The 20,215-nt window shown below is 42.4% G+C and overlaps 1 protein-coding gene across 3 annotated transcripts; it reads left to right on the plus strand.

Annotated features, from left to right (window-relative positions):
• The first annotated feature begins 2,638 nt into the window (after nt 1-2,638).
• On the plus strand, nt 2,639-15,307 carry LOC117554386 (deoxyribonuclease-1-like). 3 transcript variants are annotated; one of them, XM_034228806.1, is made up of 9 exons: nt 2,639-2,770; nt 4,793-4,937; nt 6,728-6,816; nt 11,403-11,489; nt 11,727-11,830; nt 12,159-12,271; nt 12,499-12,653; nt 13,220-13,313; nt 14,221-15,307. In XM_034228806.1, exons 2-9 carry the CDS (start codon nt 4,800-4,802, stop codon nt 14,266-14,268), a joined length of 828 nt encoding a protein of 275 aa, XP_034084697.1. In that variant the 5' UTR covers nt 2,639-2,770; nt 4,793-4,799; the 3' UTR covers nt 14,269-15,307. The 3 variants fall into 3 exon arrangements, with proteins under 3 accessions (XP_034084697.1, XP_034084698.1, XP_034084696.1); XM_034228805.1 differs by lacking the exon at nt 2,639-2,770 and adding an exon at nt 2,937-3,058; XM_034228807.1 differs by lacking the exon at nt 4,793-4,937 and having other exon boundaries at nt 2,736-2,770.
• Nucleotides 15,308-20,215: the final 4,908 nt, after the last annotated feature.

Consider the following 20,215-nt stretch of genomic DNA (forward strand, 5'->3'; position numbering starts at 1 on the left):
AGGTGGAGTTTTTTTTGCTAAACCTCTCTAAAAAGGTCAAATGTCACTTGTTTTGTATTCAATCTTGATACAGGGTACTTATTATAATTTGTACTTTGGATTCCTAAAGCTTTTAGTCTATCTTACCATCATCCAAGGGTAGTTTTCACTATAAGTAAAAAATAATCTTTGGGCAGAGACTATAATTTACAGTTTTTTACTATGTTCAATCTGAATTTTCTTTCAAATAAAAAACATCTATATTGATTCTGACTTTTCTACATCCAACTCACAGGTTTATCATTACTTTGAGAAAAAAGATTATTAATTTAACCCTTTTAGAAGGGAATATATGGTCATTTGTTCTGGGAGTATCATTTTCGAGCCTGAGACCTGAAAAACAGGCTCAGGGCTTAACAGGTTAAGAAGAGGTTTTATCACTGCTACTTTAAATGATTGTGGAACATAGCCTGATAATAAATACATATTCATAATATTTAATAAATAAGTGCTAATTAATGGAAAAACTTCGAGTCTAACATACACGTTGATGAGACGTGTCAAAACACCATTTCATTTCGGGTTAAAATGTGTTGTAGCTTGTAACAGCGTTACGTACCGGGTAGTATATTACCCACATGTCATTAGTAATGCGTTACATTACTTCGTTACAGCAAAAAGTAATACATTACTGTAACTCCGTTACTTTTGTAACGCGTTACACCCAGCACTGCATGTGAAGCATTTACTCATTTAACCATCAATCAATAAACACATTTGTATTGTATACATTCAAATTATAAAGTGCATCAGACACTTCAAATGATGTGAGCCATATTTAGAATCTTACTCATGTAACTAAAGTAATTCAGCGTAAGTGTACATAACTAAAATAAAGCATGACTGCATATTAATACAGTGAAGATCAGCATTTGATCAATGGAAATATTTGACATTTTGAAATTGCATCAGACCTTAATGATCATTCCATGTGAGCCATAGATAATCTAACTAACACAAACAGCTATTCCAAGACGTTTCCTTTGCTCTGACGTCTAATGTCACGGTGGATGAGCGAGTCGTTATATTGAGCTGATATGTCAGACAACAACTGGTGAGACAGTGCTGTAAACTTGAGGTACAACAGATAAAGTTATTAGGCGTGCAGAATGCACGACTTGACAGGAGTATTCACTACAGTCAGGAACTAGATTACACGATCACTAGATTAAGTAAAGCTTGTGATTTCTTTTATTTTTATGAACTATTGAGTTGACGGTCTAAAAAAACATATTGTGCAAATAAACCACCTATTAGAAGTTTAACTGAGACTATGTTCTGTATGCCAAGTTGGAAAAATAACAAATAGAAATGTAGTTTCTAAAATGTTTTCTCTGTTTCTTTCAGGCAAAGAAGGTCAGTGACCATTTCCCTGTGGAGGTGAGGCTGGAGCTGGAGGGGGGGGGGGGGAACTGAAGCCGAAGCGGAAGCCGTCAAAAAATGCAGGAAAACGCAGACGGGGTTCAAAGGACCAGTCATATAAGCCCAGAAATTACAAAAAAGGACGCAAAACTTCCATCTGAATCTGAATTAGGATTATTCAGTTGTTTCTGGAAACCATGCAGCATTGAAAAAGAATACAAAAATAAAATAAAAGCCAAATGATTTCAATGCAAACTTGTGTTTTTGAAACAGAGAGTGAAGCGTCTTAGTGTTTATAAAAGGTGAGGTAAATGAAATATGATGATTGTGAGCATTAACCAAGAGATCTTTTATAGGAAATGGATATCAGTTTCTACTGAAGAGAAAGACAATGTGTATCCAGAGTAACTCGGACAATGACTCAAGTTTAGTTTAATATGTAGAGGTTTACTTGAGTCAAAGAACAGCATTCTCACATAAGGTCAAACGTCAGAAGGGTCAGCATTCATGTGTATAGCAATCACCCACATTTGAAAGAGAACACAATAATGGGAATGTAGTTCATCTACTTTTAGTTTGTTTAAATGTTTTAATTATGTTGTTTTTGTTTGTAGAAGTGCATCATTCCTTGATTTATTTTACAATGAATCTGAACTTTTTGATCTGTTATGATAAACTGAAGCCATTTCAAAATTAACCCAATTAAGTGAGTTTTAAATCGTCCTACTTAGTTTATAAGGAAAGGATGAAGAGGAACAAATTAAATGATTTGAAAATGATATCTACACTGAACAAAAATATAAACGCAACACTTTTGTTTTTGCTCCCATTTTTCATGAGGTGAACTCAAAGATCTAAAACATTTTCTATAAACACAAAATAACCATTTATCTCAAATATTGTTCAAAAATCTGAAAAAATCTGTGATAGTGAGCACTTCTCCTTTGCCGAGATAATCCATCCCACCTCACAGGTGTGGCATATCAAGATGCTGATTAGACAGCATGATTATTGCACAGGTGTGCCTTAGGCTGGCCACAATAAAAGGCCACTCTGAAACGTGCAGTTTTGCTTTATTGGGGGGGTCTGGGGGGGTCCGAAAACCAGTCAGTATCTGGTGTGAGGGGTAGGGGTAGGGCCTAACCCTACCCCTCACATTTTGTTATTGCTATCAATGTACTTTTTACACATAAAGGTCATGAGTCATTGCTTATCAAGAAACAGGAACTGAAGCTTGAACATGAGGAACTTTCTAATCAGTGCTCACTGTTCCCACTTAGTAAATACAGAACACACAATTTCATGCTAATTTTTAAAGAGGAAGCAATAGACCCATTTCTGGTTTTGAAGATTTTTCAAGAGGATTCTTGTAAGTACTTATAGTTTGTTTTTCTTTTACTTTGATTACGTTTTATTCATAATTTCTTCATTTAACTTTGTTTTTGTATTGAAAAATATAGAGTGTTGCAACATTGACAACTCACTTCCAAGTAAAGACATAAGGGGTGTGGAATTAGATAGAAAGGGAGGTATAAGGGAGAGTATAAATGCTCTGTGTTAAGGCAGCTGGCTGATTTGGGTTCTTACTTTTGAACTTCGGTCTCTCTGAGAAACCTAACCTTTATTTTGTGAACTCTGCTCATCTCCTAGGAGTAAGGTAAGAATGCCCTTAACTCACAGAAGTTGTATATTGTGTTTAAAATGTACATGAAAGTGAAAACACCCTAAGGTTAAAGCTGTACTTTCATTAGGACATATCTTAGTTTTTGATATTGGCTTGGTTTTCTCTGATGTTCTGTTATATGCAGGGTGTTGTGATCATTTCAGAAGTACCGGAGCGCACCTATGATTTTGAAGCTTATGTAACTTCTGTCCAGAGGTGGGAGAAGTACTCAGATCTTATACTTAAGTAAAAGTAAGAGTGTATGCATACTCAGTTACAGTAAAAGACCTGCATTAATGTTACTCAAGTTAAAATAGAAAAGTATTAGCATCAAAATATAATTAATATAAACAGTCCAGACAGAATGGGCAAAGCGTGGTCAGTTAAAGTGGACCGATCATTCTATATTTGAATAATATATTGTAGGGCCATACCTATATAAAACATGTCTGTGAAGTTTTTTTTTCAAAATACCAAACATGAATAATCATGACACATTTTATATAAACTGTCGGAACTTTATTGTCAAAATCAACGGTTCATTGAACCCATAGAAAATACAGTACGCAGCTTCGGTGGGTCAGTCTGACATGCAGAATATATCATCTATCATCACAGGTTTTCCGCTGGTAACATGTGAGGTGCTGACCTAGGCCTATAGAAGAAACATAGTTGGAACAAAATCATCTCAATTTAGTATTCAGGATGAGAAAATACTATTCGGATAATTATAATCTGAAATCCCAAAAGATGGGGGCTAACGCTGTCTATTTAGCAAAGCTGATGTGTTGGAGAGGGGCTGAGCTCATTGTAATGAGTGCTAGCCGCTAATTAGCCAAGTCCCATCAACGGAGCTGCAGCGTTGTGTTTTTCCCCCCTCCTTGCAACAATTGCGCACACATACACACACACTGTTGTATCCTAACAGTCGTGCACACACACACACACACATATGTATATTCATGTGCGCAAACAAGTAATAAAGACTGCTGAATCACATCACCTCTCATCTACATGCTACAAGCTACATGCTACAAGCTACGTAGTAGAGATAACTTTATCAGGACAAACACTTCAATCCGTGTCTACATGTAATAGCCACTTCTCTGTCGGGCTGTGGGTTTTGAGGCGCCTCTCTTTGTTTCCAAAGAAATGTAACGGAGGTCGTTGTTGAATCAGATGAGCTCTATTCATTGGTCCAGACGGCATAGAAACACTTTACCGCTTCCCCGTCTCGTCTCATCAGCTGTGTCCCCTTGTCCTGCCATATAGACATGTAGCCATGCACGTGATACCTGACGCACATTTCATAACAAATAAATGAGCCTTAAATTAATATATTTTAAACCATAGTGTGACTCACAAAAATAAATGATTAATTAATTAATCTAAATCCTTATATTATTGTTAAGCCTAACATTCAGACCATATTAATGAAATGAAAATGGCTCTAACAAATACTTTCAGATGTAAAAAGCAGGTGGATAAATGTCGTGGAGGAAATAGAACAATACTGGCTTTTGAATGTAGTGGAGTAGAAATGTACTTCAGGACATTGCCTGAGTAAATGCTCCAACAGCGGGAAAAGACTGCGTTCAGGATCAGGTGGATCACAGTATAACTATTACATGCTAACTGTCCATCTGTCCTACAGTCAAGATTTAGAATGATAACTGCTTCAACAGTGATTATAAGCATTTCTAACTATATATGCCTCTGACCTGTTAGTCCCAGGATGCGTCTGCTTTGTGCTCTGGGTCTCTTCTTGGCCCTGCTGCATGTGACCTCCTGTCTGCTGATTGGAGCCTTCAACATCGAATGTTTTGGACCCAAGAAATCCCAGAACAAAGAAGTCATGGATACCATCAAAGAGGTCTGAAACTGTATTGGAATTTAATATGGGTTTTTTCTTGTTGTCTTGACTGTATCTTGGCAAGTAATAACTGAAAATACTGACCTAATATCTCAACATACTAATTTAGTATCCTGAAAAACTAATTCAATGTTTAAAAAGTGATTTGTTTTGCCCATGTTTCTAACACTAATGACTTAAAGGTCATATTTTTTGACATATTTTTTACAGCTGTTTACCAGGAAGTAGTGCTGCCTATGAATGTTAATGTGTGGAATTGGTCTGCCCCTACCCAGAACAACAATTAACACCAATTGATTAATTCAACTGACCACTTTGTTTTAATAATATTATAAAGTTGACCATTAATTAAATATGACGTCACTGCTTCAATAACTTCTTTCTTTCTTTCTTTCAGTCTTTATTTCAAACAGATTAAAAAATAACAAATACAAAATGTGAAAAACAGAATACCGTATTGTTATAATACAGTATTTATCCACATTCATGGTAATATTTGTATATTCAACAAAAACAAAAAAAATGTCTTCATATTAATAATAATAATAATAATAAATCATATGTGTCCGAAAGGGAGTAGGAGGAAGCAAATGCTTATTAATTCCCACCCCTTACTTGATCAATGATTGTCCTTTAAATCATTATGCAAGTTATTCCTACTTAGATTTACATTTATACATTTACAATCATTTCTCATCTTCAATCACTTTCTTCATTCTCATGTTTCCAAAAAAGTGTTTCTGTACATCCTTTTAAACTGAATGATGCTTGTGCTTTGTTTGAACTCCTGCTCCAAACCATTCCATAAAGTCACCCCACAGATTGTTAAACTCATACTTCTCAGAGTTGTTCTGACCTGAGTTTAAAATGTAGATTTCCTCTCAAATTATACTCTCTGTCTATGAACAATGTTTTTAATTTCCTAGGAAGTAGATTATGTCTGGCTCTGTACATGATTTGTGTCGTTTTAAATGTAACCAGATCAATGAACTTCAATATGTGTGACTTCAAAAATAATACATTAGTGTGTTCAAGATATCCAACATTATTGATTACTCTTATAGCCCTTTTCTGTAATGTGCATAACGGCTGTAGGTTGGTTTTGTACGTGTTTCCCCAAATCTCCACACAGTAAATCAGATATGGCAATATGAGTGTGTTATATAGAGTATACAATGAGTTCCAGAATGTATCTGGCTTTTCCCAATATTGCGATAGTTTTAGCCAGTTTTGCTTTTACATGAGTGATATGAGGTTTCCAGCTGATGTTGTGCTCTCAAACCACACCAAGGAACTTCCTTTCATATACTCTTTATATGTGTATGTTATCTAGTATTAATTGTATCTGTGGATTTGTTTTATGTTTTCCAAATAACATAATCTTTGTTTTGCTTATATTTAATGATAATTTGTTTGTGTCAAACCAATGTTTTACTTTAATCATTTCTGCTGTTATCACTTCCATTAGCTCTTTCAAATTATCACCGGAACAAAACATATTAGTGTCATCTGCAAATAAAATAAATTTCAATATATTTGATACTCTGCAAATGTCGTTGATGTATATTATAAACAGCTCTGGACCCAACACGGACCCCTGAGGTACTCCACAAGTTATGTTCATGTATTCTGATTTATGTTCACCAATTTCAACAAATTGTTGTCTGTTGCTTAAATAATCTCTCACCCAGTTTAATCCCACCCCTCTGACGCCATACGTTCCAGTTTCATCAGTAACATATTGTGATCTATGGTGTCAAATACTTGAATCTGATTTCTTTCTTTTTCAGATTGTCCTTCGCTATGACATCATTCTGATCCAGGAAGTCCGTGACAAAGATGGGACAGTGACACAAAGTCTCATGGATCTTGTTAACCAGTAAGACTTATAAAGAGCAAACACAGTATTCCTACACGCAGACACGCAGACTGTGAGGGCTGCTTCATTCATCTAAATGTTATTTAATTGGAATATGGACTAATCTGCAATATCCAAATCTCAATAATCGCTGTATTTGGCAAGGGCAGAACAAGTGAAAATATCTAAATGAAGTATTGTGGAGCTGCAGTGAAGTCCCGGTGTCACGATTCTTATGTCATGTCACGGTTTTAGTTTTGTGTGTCTGGTATTGGGTTTTGTTTTGCTGTTATTTTCTCCCTGTATTTTCCTCCCTGTCGTTAGTTTCTCTGGATTGTCTGATTGTGTTCACCTGTTGCCCTTGTGTTTCTACCTCCCCTGCCCAGCTGTTTCTCGTCTCGTGATTACGCCTCCCTGTATTTACTGTAGTCTTGTCTCTTCCTGTGTTCGGTGTCGGTTCATTATTTGTTTTTTGCCATCAGCTTTTAAAATAAAGCTTGTTTTCTAGACCAACTTACATTACATTACATTACATTTAGCTGACGCTTTTATCCAAAGCGACTTACAGTAAGTGCATTCGACCAGGAAGACACAAACTTGAAGAAAACAGAATCATAAAGCACATCAGGTTTCATAGAGCCAAACATTTCAAGTGCTTCTCAACTGGCTTTAGGTAAGCCAGTCCTTTGTTAGTATAAAAGTGCTTTGTTAATAGTTCTATCGCTCGAAGTGGAGTCGAAAGAGATGAGTTTTCAGTTTGCGCCGGAAGGTGTGCAAGCTATCTGCTGTCCTGATGTCAATGGGGAGCTCATTCCACCATCTTGGAGCCAGGACAGCAAACCCACGTGTTTTTGCTGATGGGAACTTGGGTCCCCCTCGCAGCGAGGGCGCAGCGAGTCGTTTGGCTGATGCAGAGCGGAGTGCACGCGCTGGGGTGTACGGTTTAACCATGTCCTGGATGTACGAAGGGCCAGATCCATTCGCAGCATGGTAAGCAAGTACCAGTGTCTTGAAGTGGATTCTAGCAGTTACCGGAAGCCAGTGAAGGGAGCGGAGGAGCGGAGTGGTGTGGGAAAATTTAGGAAGGTTGAAGACCAGGCGAGACGCTGCATTCTGGGTGAGCTGCAGAGGTCGGATGGCACATGCAGGTAGACCAGCCAGGAGGGAATTGCAGTAGTCTAGGAGTGAGATGACGAGAGCCTGGACCAGAACCTGAGTCGCTTTCTGGGTCAGCTGGGGACGTATCTTCCTGATGTTGTAAAGCGTGTATCTGCAGCAACGGGTTGTAGCAGCGATGTTTGCAGTGAAGGACAGGTTGTTATCTAGGGTCACACCCAGATTCCTTGCAGTCTGAGTCGGGGAAACAACACAGGTGCCGATGTTGATTGTTAGGTCAAGAGTGGAACAATCTTTTCCCGGAAGGAAGAGCAGCTCAGTCTTGTCAAGGTTGAGCTTGAGGTGATGAGCAGACATCCACTGAGAGATGTCAGCTAGACAAGCAGAGATGCGTGCGACGACCTGGGTCTCTGAGCGGGGAAAGGACAGAATTAATTGGGTGTCGTCAGCGTAGCAGTGGTATGAAAAACCATGCGGGCTAATGACTGATCCGAGCGAGTTTGTGTACAGGGAGAAGAGGAGACCAAGAACAAAGCCCTGAGGGACCCCTGTAGTTAATTGACAAGGGTCGGACTCAGACCCTCTCCAAGTCACCCTGTAGGTACGGTCTTTCAGGTATGAGGTGAGGAGGGAAAGTGCAGAGCCTGAAACTCCAAGTTTTTGGAGAGTGCGAAGGAGAATCTGATGATTCACCGTGTCGAATGCAGCACTTACCTTTTTTTGTAGTCTGCTTTTGGGTCCTACCTTTCCCAAATCGTAACAGAATGAACCGACCAGAAATGGACCCAGCAGATGATCCATTTGAGGTTGAATTAATTCATTTTACTTTTTTATTGCCTTGCTGCTATGATTGGCTTAAGGGAGTGTCCAGTGTTCTACAGAAGTAGGCCGCTCTGGCAGAGGTGCACCGGTTGGCAACAGAGAAACCATGTTTATTTTTACCTGACTGGATTATGGACTTCCTCCAGACATGTGATTCCCGGCTAGCTAGCTCCAGGCATGCTAGCCCCCTGCCTCCCAATTCCCAACCTGACACCATACGTCTCGGTGTGTTCCGTCTGGAGTCAACCCCTGCTTCTGCCCCATTTCCTGCTCCTGTCCAGGAGCCGTTCTCGGGTACTCGTCAGGCTATGTCAGCCCGAGCCCCAGAAGCCAAGCTTTGGGCTCCAGTACAGGCCCCAGCAGCCATGGTTCCAGACCCACTTCTGGCCCCAGCAGCCATGGTTCCAGACCCACTTCTGGCCCCAGCAGCCATGGTTCCAGCCCAACTTCTGTCCCCAGCAAACATGGTTCAGGCTCCAGAACCACCCCACAAAGCCATGGATTCGTGCACCAGTACCGGCCCACACAGCCATGCTTACCTGGCTCACACAGCCATGGTTCCGGCTCCAGAACCGGCCCCAACAGCTCTGGTTCCGGCTTCAGTACCGGCCCCAGTAGCCATGGTCCTGACTCCAGTTTCGGCTCCAGTACTGGCTCTCCGGCCGACGCCAGTTCCCCGTGTCTTGTCGGCGTACCGGCCGACTCCAGCCTCTCGTCTCCTGTTGGCTCTCCGGCCGACGCCAGCTCCCCGTGTCCTGTCGGCGTACCGGCCAACGCCAGCACCCGTGTCCTGTGGACGTACCGGCCGATGCCAGCTCCCCGTGTCCTGTGGACGTACCGGCCGACTCCAGCACCTCGTCTCCTGACGGTGTTCCGGCCGACTCCAGCCCCCCCGTGTTCTGTCAGCGAACCGACCGTCTCAAGTCTCCTCTCAAGTTCCTTCTCAAGTCCCCTCTTGTATCTCTTCTCGAGTCCCCTCTCGAGTCTCTTCTCGAGTTCCCTCTCGAGTCTCCTCTCGAGTTCCCTCTCAAGTCTCCTCTCGAGTCTCCTCTCGAGTCCCCTCTCAAGTTCCTTCTCAGGTCCCCTCTCGAGTCTCCTCTCAAGTTCCCTCTCGAGTCCCCTCTCAAGTTCCTTCTCAGGTCCCCTCTCGAGTCTCCTCTCAAGTTCCCTCTCAAGTTCCCTCTGGAGTCCTCTTTCAAGTCATGTCTCGAGTTCCCTCTCAAGTCTCCTCTCGAGTTCCCTCTCAAGTCTCCTCTCGAGTTCCCTTTCAAGTCACCTCTCGAGTCCCCTCTCAAGTCCCTACCCAATGTCCTGGTCAATTAGAGGTTCCGCTGGGGGTCCTGCCAACTCCATGTCCTGTCCCGTTGGGGGTCCCACCGACTACTCTTCTGCCGGGGGTCCTGCCAACCCTATGTCCTGCCAACCCTATGTCCTGTGCCGTTCGAGGTTCCGCTGGGGGTCCTGCCAACTCCATGTCCTGTCCCGTTGGGGGTCCCGCCAACCACTCTTCTGCCGGGGGTCGTGCCAACTCTATGTCCTGTGCCGTTGGGGGTTCCGCCGACTACTCTTCTGCCGGGGGTCCTGCCAACCCTATGTCCTGTGCCGTCGGAGGCCCCACCGACTACTCTTCTGCCGGGGGTCCTGCCAACCCTATGTCCTGTGCCATTGGAGGCCCCGCCGACTACTGTTCTGCCAGGGGTCCTGCCAATCCTATGTCCTGTGCCGTTGTAAATCCAGCTGACACCTGTTGCGTCGGGGGTCCTGCCAACTCCATGTCCTGTGTCGTTGGGGGTTCCGCTGAGAGTCCTTCCAACCCCATGTCCTGTTCCGTTGGGGGTTCCGTTGGGAGTCCTGCCAACTCCGTGCCCTGACCTGTTGGGGGTCCCGCCGACACCTGTCCCGCCGGGGGTCTCGCCAACACCTGTTTCATTGGGGGTCCAGCCGACACCAGCTCCTGCCCGTCCGTCCTTGTGCCCGGCCCCCTGAGTTCCCCAGCTGCGGTCTTCGCTCTCTAGCCCAGCCCCCTGAGTGCCGTGTTCTTCGCCCTCGAGCCCAGCCCCCTGACTTTCCCGGCCGCAGCCCTCGGGCCCGGCCCCCTGACTCTTCCAGCCGCTGCCTTCGCCCTCATGCCCAGCCCCCTGAGTTCGCCCGCTGTGACCTTCGCCCCTTTATGAACTCTGCCTTGCCCCCGGGCCGTCCGCCTGAGACCCCTTATGTCATGTCACGATTTTAGTTTTGTGTGTCTGGTAATGGGTTTTGTTTTGCTGTTCTTTTCTCCCTGTGTCTTCCTCCCTGTCGTTAGTTTCCCTGGATTGTCTGATTGTCTGATTGTGTTCACCTGTTGCCCTTGTATTTCTCCTCCCCTGCCCGGCTGTTTCTCGTCTCGTGATTATGCCTCCCTGTATTTAGTCTTGTCTCTTCCTGTGTTCAGTGTTGGTTCATTGTTTGTTTTTTCTGTCTCCCTCCATATCAGTCACCGTAAGCTTTTTGGTATTGTATCTTCCTTGTGTTTCCTTTGTGTTTTATGCCATGTTTTTGCCATCACCAAATGCTGCAGCACTAATAGTGACCTTTTGTAGAAGTTTATAAAAAAGTTCGACAGATAATGAACTCAAATTATGATTTAAGATAAACAAAAGTTATATCTGTGTGTGTGTGTGTTTCCCCAGAGTTTCTCATCAGTTCACAAACATCTCCAGTGAGCCCCTGCCCTTGGGTCCCGGCAGCCATAAGGAGAGATACCTCTTCCTCTACAAGTAAAACACAAAAGGGCAAAAACAAAACAACAACAGTTAAATGATCTTTTGTATGGATTGCTTTGTTAATACCTCAGATCAGTGAACAGAAAGAGATACTATGTGTTTGATAAAGAGTTTAAACAGCATAGAAAATGCTCCAGGAGTTGTGTGAATATCTGACCATGAGAAAGAGTCGAACTCGATCCACTGTTTGGAGACGTCTTCAAAATAAAGAGTTCCATCTTTCCTCTGCAGGAATCAGACGGTGTCCGTGAAAGGCAGCTTCCAATACGATGAGGGCAAGGCAGGCGACTTCAACAGACCGCCCTACGTCGTCCAGTTTTCCTCCACAGAGCCCGGTATTAGAGGAGAGACTGTTCTTTCACTGGAAATGTAGATTATCTCAACTATTTTAGAGAACTAAGCACCAGACTTGTGTGAGAGGAGATCCTGAGGTCTGTCCGTCACCAACACCACTTTGAACAACTCTATCATTCAGTCGGTTTAATATTTTCTGCCACACACTCAGTCCTCTTTTTCAAGTTTCAAGTCCTTCCTGCCAAATTTAAAGGACTTAGTTTTGTATTAGTGGTTGAATGTGATGAGGTTCATTTACTTACTTTAGCGGTATTTCTCCTGTTGTCATTGTCTCTCTTCATTCACTCCTCTCTCTCTCCTGGTCTCCAGCTGTGATGGACTTTGTTCTGATCCCCATTCACACCTCTCCAAGAACTGCTGTAGAAGAACTCAAGGCCCTTGTGGACGTGGTGAAGGAGGCCAAAAGAAAATGGCAAAACAATGTAAAACTCTACAACCGTAGAAACACCAAACTATTCTTTAGCCGAACTGTTAGTAACAGTAGTAGAAAACACTATTACTATGTAAGCCCATATTTCCCCGACAGAGAGCAGCATCTAGATAGGGGGCGATTACATTTGTTGTTTTGTTTTTAGATTCACCATTACCATGACATTATTCTGATCTAGTTTTAAAATAATGAATTTGAGCTTTTCCCCTCTGCCTGCAGAACATCATGGTGCTCGGAGACTTCAACGCAGGCATCAATTATGTACCATTGTACAAGCGGCCGACTATCCCCCTCTTCGACACCAATGTCTTCCACTGGCTGATCGCCAACAATGTTGACAGTACAGTGTCGAAGTCTGGAAACGATTACGACAGGTGAACACACACAGATAATTATATACAGCCGTACATGTTCACTCCCAACTCGTCCTACATTATACAGTCAAACAAATAAATAAAAACAAGGATAATTGTGTTTTATTGTTGAGTAAATAAGTCAGGTTTAGAAAAGAATACAACATTTGAAAGAAAAAGCTATGAAACAATACAGATTTCAGTTTTCTGAGCCCCTACTCTCCCCCTAACTCACAGCAACAAAGTCAGACATTATACAATTACAATAAAGAAGTAAAACCAATAAGTGTGGCTTGATATTGAGTTAGAAAAAGGTTGATAAACGCTGTGAGAATGGGTCTGCGGAGAGCATTTCGCTGTGATCTCAACTCGTCTATCACGGACGTTCAGGGAGCTCTGTGCAAGTCTATGGGACTCCCTGATAGTTGAGTTTCGACGCTAAAGGTCCTCCCACTGCGTTTGAAAGGGACGCCAAAGGATCCTGACATAACATCACTATAGCACGAGTTGGGAGTGAGAACGTGTTGGATAATCATATACACCCTTCACACACACTCTTAATCACGCCTCTCTTCCTCTGTCTGCAGGATTGTCGTCACCAATGACATGTACAAGGGAATGAACCCCCGCAACGCTGACAAGTTTGACTTTGAGAATGCATATGGTCTTAACCAGGCTCAGGTAACAACAACTTTCTAGTACCCCACTAGGTTCATTGCAGTGTCATTGTACTTAAATGTCTGAAGGTCTATAAAGATGGTCTTAAGGGCCTTTGTGCACAAAGGGTCTTTTTCTGAGCACTAGCACCTTTTCTCAATTGTGTCCATTGAGGAGAGAGCCGAAACGTTGACTTGAATTAAATGTATAATTTCACATAAATGTATTATATTAGCTGAAAGCTATAACATTAAGTTGAACCTACCCTTTTTTCAGAGCAGACTCTGAACAAGGACGTGTTGAATGTTTTCTTCTTATCTGTCACACTCCTAAGTTCATGTCACGGTTGTAGTTTTGTAGGTTTGGGTGTTTTTGCTGTTCTCCATGTCATGTTTTCCTCCTGGTTTATTGTCTGGTCCTTTTCCCTGTGTTTTCCTCCTGTCGTTAGTTTCCCTGGTGTGTCTAGTTGTCTGATTGTGTTCACCTGTGGCCCTTGTGTTTCTCCTCCCCTAACCGGCTGTTTCTCGTCTTGTGATTACCCCTCCCTGTATTTAGTCTTGTCTCCTCCTGTGTTCAGTGTTGGTGCTTCTTTTGTATGTGACCCAGTTCACCGAAGAGTGTTTTGTTTGTCCAAGTTTATTTAAAGTCCTTGAAATAAAGGTATCGTCAAGTGTAATCTGCGTTTGGGTCCTACCTGCTACACTCTGCGTAACATTATCTCTTTAAAGGAATAGTTTGAAAGCAGCTTTCTGAAAACACCAAGCATAAAACCCTAATAAGGTTATTTATTAGCTATTAGCTTCCTTTAAGGCCATCTTGTGCAAAGAAACCACCTGGTATATGTTTAACTGAGACATGTATGCTTAGTTGAACTAACACATTGATCCACAAGGGGAAACTTTCTAAAGTGTTTCCTTGTCTATTCTCTCAGGCGAAGGCCGTCAGTGACCATTTCCCTGTGGAGGTGGAGATATCATGAGCACAGGAACCACTTCACAGACCTCCAGACTGAATCTGAGCTGCCATTATTCAGTTGGAGTATTTCTGCAACCCATGCAGCATTGAAAAATAATTAAAAAAATAAGAAATGCCAAATGATTTCATTGCAAACTTGTGTTTTTGAAACAGAGAGTGAAGCATTGTAGTGTTTATAAAAGGTGATTAAATGAAATGTGATGGTTGTGAGCATTAACCAAGAGATCTTTTATAGGACATGGATATCAGTTTCTACTGAAGAGAAAGACAATGTGTATCCAGAGTAACTCGGACAATGACTCTCAAGTTGAGTTTAATATGTAGAGGTTTACTTGAGTCAAAGAACAGCATTCTCACAGAAGGTCAAACGTCAGAAGGGTCAGCATTCATGTGTATAGCAATCACCCACATTTTAAAGAGAACACAATAATGGGATGTTCTATAAAGTCTGTAACTCCTGGAGAGTGGAGGTTATTGCATTCACGCTAAATCAGTGCAGACAATCCAGATGTCAAAAGAGAGAACGCCCCTCATCAATGGAAGAATTCAGTGTGTAGTCTAGAAAATTATACATTTGAAAGTACATTTTTGAGTATTTACGGGAACTGTTGCGGAGACTAAGCAGCAGAGTTGCTCCTGAACCTTCTCTCTGTATTCACACCCTCCATCTTCAAAAAGGAGGTCATACCCCCCACCACTGTTCCCCTTGCAATCCTTGATGTTTGAATACATATTTATAGCTGGAAAATTATAGCATATCAGGTGGTTACTGGGCTGGATTATCAACTCATCTTTGCTTGAACGTGGGCTCGTTGGGGCCGGACCCAGGCCCACACATAGAGGTCTTATGGGATAGTTTCTTCCCCTCAAGGTCAAGGTGCTTAGGGGGTAGTTGGCTTGTTGTGGCCGGTCCCAGGCCGACACATAGCAGTCTCACTAGATAATATATTCACGGGAAAGCCTTGGAGCTCAGGGGGAATGGCTCGATGTGAGGCTGGGTCCAAACTGAAACTATAAGCTGCTGTTAATAAACATTTCAAACGTGATTTGTCCGACTAAAATGGAGTTCAGTCAAGTCTAGCCATAGGCGGATTTTGCGGGGGGGAAGGGGGGGCATTGCCCCCCCTAGTGGCTGAAATATGTTACAGCATTACTACGTCTAAAGCTGTTCCAATACAAATATTTCGTATGTCAATATTTGTAATAGATGTAATATAATGATTGTTACAATACAACTCTGAATAATATCATGTTTTGTTTGAAATAATTTTTGAGCAGTCGCATGTTGTGACGTGTGTGTGTGTGACGTATGAGGTTAAGGACACAAGTTCCCTCGCTTTTTTTTGCATACAAGTGATTCAGCTATTGTATTACAATAATTAGCAGTAATGGCTATGCGGCGATTTTTAAAACGTTTAAGGCGTCTACTTCTGCACTAAGGTAGGACACTGGTTCATAATATTGTAGCGTGTTCAAGTAACCAAGAGATATAGTAGTTATCAAATAAGTATAAGATGTGCACAGTTATGATACGTTTTACAGTTATGTAATGCTTGTTGTAGGGGGGAGAGACCGCACCTTCCATATGAGTGAGTGTGTACGGCGGGCATGAGGCGTGCATGACGGGACGAGTTGTGTTCGTATGTGGAAAAGTCATACTCAGTGCGGTGAACGCTGGCTTTATTGCTACTGTATCTGTAGCACCCCACACAATAGTTGGGACTGTGTACTGACGTCAGTAAAAAAAGGTTTGCCCCCCAAGCGCAAATGTCAAACTCCGCCTATGAGTCTAGCTGTAATGAGACACGACTCATAACTTAAGCCCTCATACCACCAACCCAACACAATCTCCCAAATGTGCCATTTCTCCCTCTGCCTCGCCGGTGCTGCTTTTCTGCCCGGACTAAGAACCAAGTAAATAAGTAAACATATGAACTCAGTGGTTCTCTTTTCTCTGATGTCAGAGTTGGCTGCTCTTCATTGTTTTGAACGTAGTCACTGGACTGCTGGCTAATTGAAAATGATCACCTCTGAGATTTTGTGAAATGATTGGCGGTTTTAACTTTTTGTCATTTTTATTTACAGACTATTCGTATATTGTTATGTCTATACATATGAGTAGATCACTAGACATTCAGTAAAATGTAAGGAAAACTCATTCTGGTATGACGAAATGTAGAAATATGTGTTGTTCTGGTTTAAGTCGAAAGAAGCTTTAATATAAATCTTACTGAATTGACTTCCTCCTCTGCTCCTCTCCCGTACGGGGTACCCCAAGGCTTCATTCTTGGGCCGATTTTATTTTCCCTGTACCTGCTCCCCCTGCGTGCTATCATTAAGAAATATGGCGTCTCATTTCATTTTTATGCAGATGACTCTCAAATCTACATGCCCCTGAATATAAATGACCCAAACCCTCAGAAACGCCTGTCTGACTATCTGCAGGACATCCGAGCCTGGATGGCCTTGAACCTTTTAAAATTCAATGAAAAAAAGACAGAGGTGATAATGTTTGGACCCAGTGGTGGCCCCAATGCCCCGCCTGTGCTGGATTCTCTTGTCCCATGTGTGAAACCCATTGTCACAAAGCTCGCTGTACGGATTGATCGTGATTTTAAACTAGACAAACAGATCAATTCTGTGGTAAAATCCAGCTTCTTTCAGCCAAGACTTTTAGCAAACGTCAAGCCTTTCCTTTCTTTTAATGACTTTGAGAAAGTAATACATTGTTTTATATCCACTAAACTGGATTACGGTATTGTTAACATGGCCCAACCAGTGGAGAAATACCCGGAAATGCTAAAGCAAATGCTCTACCAAGACGGTCAGTTGTTATTGTCAATATTAATATAATAATGATTTATTTTTTAATAGTCACACTCGATTTCGCCGATTTTCTTTTTGCCCCAGCTGATCGACACCTCTTTTAGAGGAAACAAAGGCTACATTAATGCATTAAATCGATGTTAATATAACAAAATATATCCGTCAAAAACAATACCGGAAACAGACGTAGGAAAGATCCTCAGCTCGGTGATTGAATGGTTTAGCCGCAATGCACGCTGGGATATGGTGTTTATGCGATGTGAAATCCGAAAACATAAAAAAAAAAAATGAAATAATACTTTATTCCGAGTGTTCTTGCTTTTCTCATCACATAACGGCATTGTAATACACGTTGTAAATCCGTAGTTCTCTATTTATAGAGCCCTGCTGAGAAGACTTCTAGACAAACAGGAAGAACTGCCGCCTAAACTGAAGATGTGACGTGGATCATAAATATATAAGCAATTAAACAACATCTTACATTTCTTTTCACACAATACGTCTCCTTGCAGTATCAACACTAATTAAGGGTTGTTTATATTTCACATCATTAATCAGAATCTGCAAAGTAACTAAAATAAATGTAGTGGAGTAAAAATACAAAGTAATGAGCTGTCATGTTAATATTAATATTAATGCTGCCCATTATGGACACAAGTGATTTTCACCCATTTATTAATTATATGTTTTAAATTTGTAAACACCAATTTGTTTCCTGTCGCCTAAACCTCCAGGGCTGTACACAGTTTAATACTGTCAACTTCTAATTCTGGGGAAAACGAAAACGTCTTTTAAAACTACAATTCCCAGTAGAGACGTGCCATAGAGAACATGTTGCGAAACACAATAGCCAGCATGTGTAGTTCTGGGGGGGGCGTTCGAGTCCAGTTTTGAATAATCTGCCGTGGTTTCGTTCCATTTCAAAGAGCTTGACGCTCGACGTAACCTTGGCGCACTGCCACTCCAACATCCAGAGCTTGAAGATTAATCACGGGGTTTGTCAACGGGACTGTAGTCCCAAAGGATAGCAGGGGATTATGGGTAGTGTAGTGTCTTCGGCCATCCTAAACTCTGAATTTTTTTTCGGATATCCCTACGTGCATTGCGGCTAAAACATCCCCGAGCTTCAAGCTGAGGATCTTGGGTAATCAGTTCAGTGGGTTTGTGGTGTCTGTTTCCGGTGACTTTATTTATGGCTAAAAAGCCCAAGATTATAGAATCAAACGAATAAATAAAAACAAGGATAATTGTGTGTTATTGTTGAGTAAATAACAGTGTGTTATTTAGAAAAAAAGAACAAATTAGAAGGAAAAAAAGATTAAAAGAAATACAGACTTCATTATTCTGTGGCTCTGAGCCACATTTCTATTCCTCACAGACGGCAAACAAAGTCCGACATTATACGATTTAAAATAAAAACAATAATCATGGCTTGGTATTGGTAAGTTGTTGCTATTGTCGGGACCCCCTTGAAAACGAGATGGTGCATCTCAAGGGGTTTATCCCAATGAATAAAATGTCTATATATATTGAGTAAGAACATGTTTTTATGAACCACACAGCTTCCGGTCTACAAAGAACCGACCGGACAAAAATAAGTGGTGTATGCACGAAACGTGGCGTATCATATGCACGCAAAACTCGGCCTCAGATCTCAATGGGAATGGTTAGCGTATCATATGCACGCAAAATCGGACTTCTGCGTATCTATTGCACGCATTTCCAATGTGTAAAGTCCTGTCATTTGTACACAGACTGAAGAGAGTGGGTTGGGGAGATTCTTCAATCACTCCCATAGCCAGCATTTTCTGCAATTCTTGCTCAATGGATTGTCTTGCCTCCGGCACCCGGTAGGGCCGCACCTTTACCTTTTGGCCCGGCTCTGTGTAGATTTGATGTTCCACCATCGATGTGCGTCCAGGTCGTACTGAGAACACATCCAAACTCTGCTGAACCAGCTCCTTGGTTTGCTGTAATTGAGCTTTGGATAGCCCTGGACTGTATTCAACTTCGGCCACCTCATTGTCTGGAGAAGAGGGAAACACAACCGGGCAAGAACAACACAGCAGTGCCTCTCGGGCGTAACAGGTTAACATGGTAGATTTGCAATGTTTTGCGACAGCCAGGTTGGCGTACCTTGTAATTGACTGGTCCTACCTTCTCTGCCCCTTCATAGGGTCCTTGCCACGATGCCAGGAATCTGTGTTCTGTGGTGGGGACCAGGACAAGCACTTTATCCCCTGGCAGGAACTCCCACGGTTGGGCACCTCTGTTATACACTTTCCTCTGGGCTTCTTGGGCTTGAGCAATGTGCTCACCATGGGCCAGACATCTTTCATATGCACCTGCATCGTCTCTATATGCTCAATCAGGCTCCAATGGGGGATTGGTTGCTCCTCCCAGGCTTCCTTTGCGATGTCGAGAAGTCCTCTGGGCTGTCGGCCATACAGCAGCTCGAAGGGGGAGAAACCAGTTGAAGCCTGCGGAACTTCCCTGATTGAAAACAGGACATAGGGTAGCAGCTGGTCCCAGTTACGACCATCCTTGTCAACAACCTTCTTTAACATGGATTTCAATGTCTTATTAAAGCGTTCTACCAACCCGTCTGTCTGAGGATGGTAGACAGATGTACGAAGCTGCTTTACCTTGAAGAGCCTGCAGAGATCCTTCATTACCTTGGACATGAAGGGAGTGCCTTGGTCTGTTAGCATCTCTTTAGGAATCCCAACTCGGCTGAACAGGTGAAGCAGCTCCCGTGCAATCACTCTCGTAGTAATGTTCCTCAAGGGAATGGCCTCTGGGTACCTGGTTGCATAGTCAAGAATCACAAGAATATACTGATGTCCCCTGGCAGACTTCTCCAGCGGTCCCACTAAGTCCATGGCAATGCGAGAAAACGGTACATTGATTATCGGTAGAGGTATTAGGGGATTTTTAAAGTGTGGCTTGCGACTCATCTTTTGACATTCAACGCGTTTGCAACATGACTCCTCAATAGCTCTTACCACCCCTGGCCTGTGGAACCGGCTCACAATCCGCTGCCTGTCTTCTCAACACCTAGGTGGGCCCCTAGGACATGGCTGTGAGCCAGATGCAACACTGTGGACACATATTGTTTTGGGACA

The sequence above is a fragment of the Gymnodraco acuticeps genome, unplaced genomic scaffold, assembly GCF_902827175.1.
Source record: "Gymnodraco acuticeps unplaced genomic scaffold, fGymAcu1.1, whole genome shotgun sequence".
In the NCBI taxonomy this organism is placed as follows: Eukaryota; Metazoa; Chordata; class Actinopteri; order Perciformes; family Bathydraconidae; genus Gymnodraco; species Gymnodraco acuticeps.